This window comes from Arvicola amphibius, chromosome 3 (genome assembly GCF_903992535.2).
Source record: "Arvicola amphibius chromosome 3, mArvAmp1.2, whole genome shotgun sequence".
Taxonomy (NCBI): domain Eukaryota; kingdom Metazoa; phylum Chordata; class Mammalia; order Rodentia; family Cricetidae; genus Arvicola; species Arvicola amphibius.
In genome coordinates, this window is record NC_052049.1 from 25364804 (window position 1) to 25367020 (window position 2217).

General features: G+C 41.4%; 1 protein-coding gene across 1 annotated transcript; it reads left to right on the forward strand.

Annotated features, from left to right (window-relative positions):
• Positions 1–485: 485 nt before the first annotated feature.
• LOC119810555 (ras-related protein Rab-7a-like) lies at positions 486–1113 on the forward strand. The gene is given in 2 exon segments (XM_038324077.1): positions 486–827; positions 829–1113. Coding segments are annotated over 2 exon segments (627 nt in total).
• Positions 1114–2217: the final 1104 nt, after the last annotated feature.

Genomic DNA, 2217 nt, shown 5'->3' on the forward strand with positions numbered 1-2217 from the left:
CTGTACCCTAGCCCACTCCTTTTCAACTGTGCTGGTGATATACTGGTGCTACAGTGGACAGCACAGCCGCCTTTCAATGCAGTGCTTGAAGCCATAGGGCAAGCATTAAGACAAGAGGAGGGAATTAAAGGAACACTAATACGAACAGAAGCCAAATTATCCCTATTTGTAGAAGATAATATGATAATATATATTACATAGTATGTAATATGTTATATTTATTACATATAATATGTAACATATTATATATAATGTGTAATATATAATATTATATATAAAAATACCAAAAATTTTATCAGAAAACTTCTGGAAACAAACAATATGTTTAGAAAAGTGGCAGAAAACACACATGCAAAATCAGCTTCTAAAAAAAGCAGCCTCAGGTGTTTGGGGCTGGGCAGCTCCGAGGAGCCTGCTGGAGCCAGAGTTGGACTCTGTCGGCCTGCGCGTTGTGTCTCTTCCTTGGCGGACTCCGTGCTTAGAGGATGACCTCTAGGAAGAAAGTGCTGCTGAAGGTCATCATCCTGGGAGATTCTGGTGTTGGAAAGATATGGCGCATGAACCAGTATGTGAATAAGAAGTTCGGTGACCAGTACAAAGCCACAATAGGAGCAGACTTTCTGACCAAGGCAGTGATGATGGTGGTTGACAGACTTGTCACCATGCAGATCTGCGACACAGCTGGTCAAGAGTGGTTCCAGTCTCGTGGTGTGGCCTTCTGCAGAGGGGCAGATTGCTGTATTCTGGTGTTTGATGTGATTGCCCCTAATACATTCAAAACCCTTGACAGCTGGAGAGACGAGTTTCTTATCCAGACCAGCCCCCGGGGATCCTGAGAACTTCCCTTTAGTTGTGCTGGGAAACAAGACTGACCTTGAAAACAGACAAGTGGCCACAAAGAGGGCACAGGTTTGGTGCTACAGCAAAAACAATATTCCCTACTTTGAGAGCAGTGCCAAGCAGGCCATCAATGTGGAGCAGGCCTTCCAGACAATTGCTCGGAATGCCCTTGAACAGGAAACAGAAGTGGAGTTATACAATGAATTCCCTGAACCCATCAAACTGGACAAGAATGACTGGGCCAAGGCCTCCGCAGAGAGCTGCAGCTGTTGAAGGGGCAGTGAGCACAGAGCAGAGTCCTTCACAGACCAAGAACACACATAGCATAGGCCTTCAATGTGCGCCCCTCCTCCTCTAAACAGAACAGAACGTGATCTCTCACATCCAGCTGCCAAAAGAAAACTCCACCAAACACAGTCAGCCACCACACACACACACACACACACACACACACACACACACAGCAAGCAAACTCTAGCCTGTGCCTGACAGGTTCTTGGTGCAGTTGTCCACCATGAGCCCTGTGTATGGCAGGCCTAAGGCAGAGCCCTGGGTGCTCTGGGGTGCAGTGGGCATGGAAAGCTTACTCTTTTTGTCCACTGGAGAGTGAGAGAACTGTTCACAGTTAATCTGTGTCTAATTATCTGATTTTTTTTTAACGGTCTTGTGGTCTTTATCACCTTGAAGGTCCTATGGGAAGTCTGGTGCCCACGTTCCCTTCTTTTTTTTTTTTTTTTTTTTTTTTTTTTTTTTTCTGCTTCTAAGATTATCATATATTAACATCAAAACCCAGGATTAAAAAGTATTACAAGAAAAGAAAACTACAGACCAATATATCTTATGACTATAATTGCAAATATCCTCAAACAGTGTTAACAAAAGAATTACAAACCATGACCAAGTATGATTTATCTCAAGGCTTGTCTGAAGTAAAACAATTTATAATCATGTCAATGAAAGCAGTAAAACCTGATATGATCATTTATCATAAAAACCCTCAGCCACCCAGGAAGAATAAGATTCTCTTTCAATTTGATAGTGCACAGTGGCAAAGTAACTAGGTAAAATCGCAGTTAACAGTGAGAAATTAGTGTGTTCCTGATGATATCAGGAACTAAGCAAAAGAAGTCCTAAATAATGTGATACCACAAGAAAAAGATTTAAAGCCTATAGTTAAGGAAATAAGAAAGTCATCACTCTTTGCAGGGGCACTATTAAGAAGCCACATGGAAGACTTCTTGAAGCTATTATTATGCTTTTATTATAGCTGAACAGGTTGTTTGTATCTGTTAATGCTTGCTACTTTTAACTAATCAGATCATTTTACAGTATCCATTTACTATGTAATGCTTCTTAGAAAAGAATCTTATAGTACAT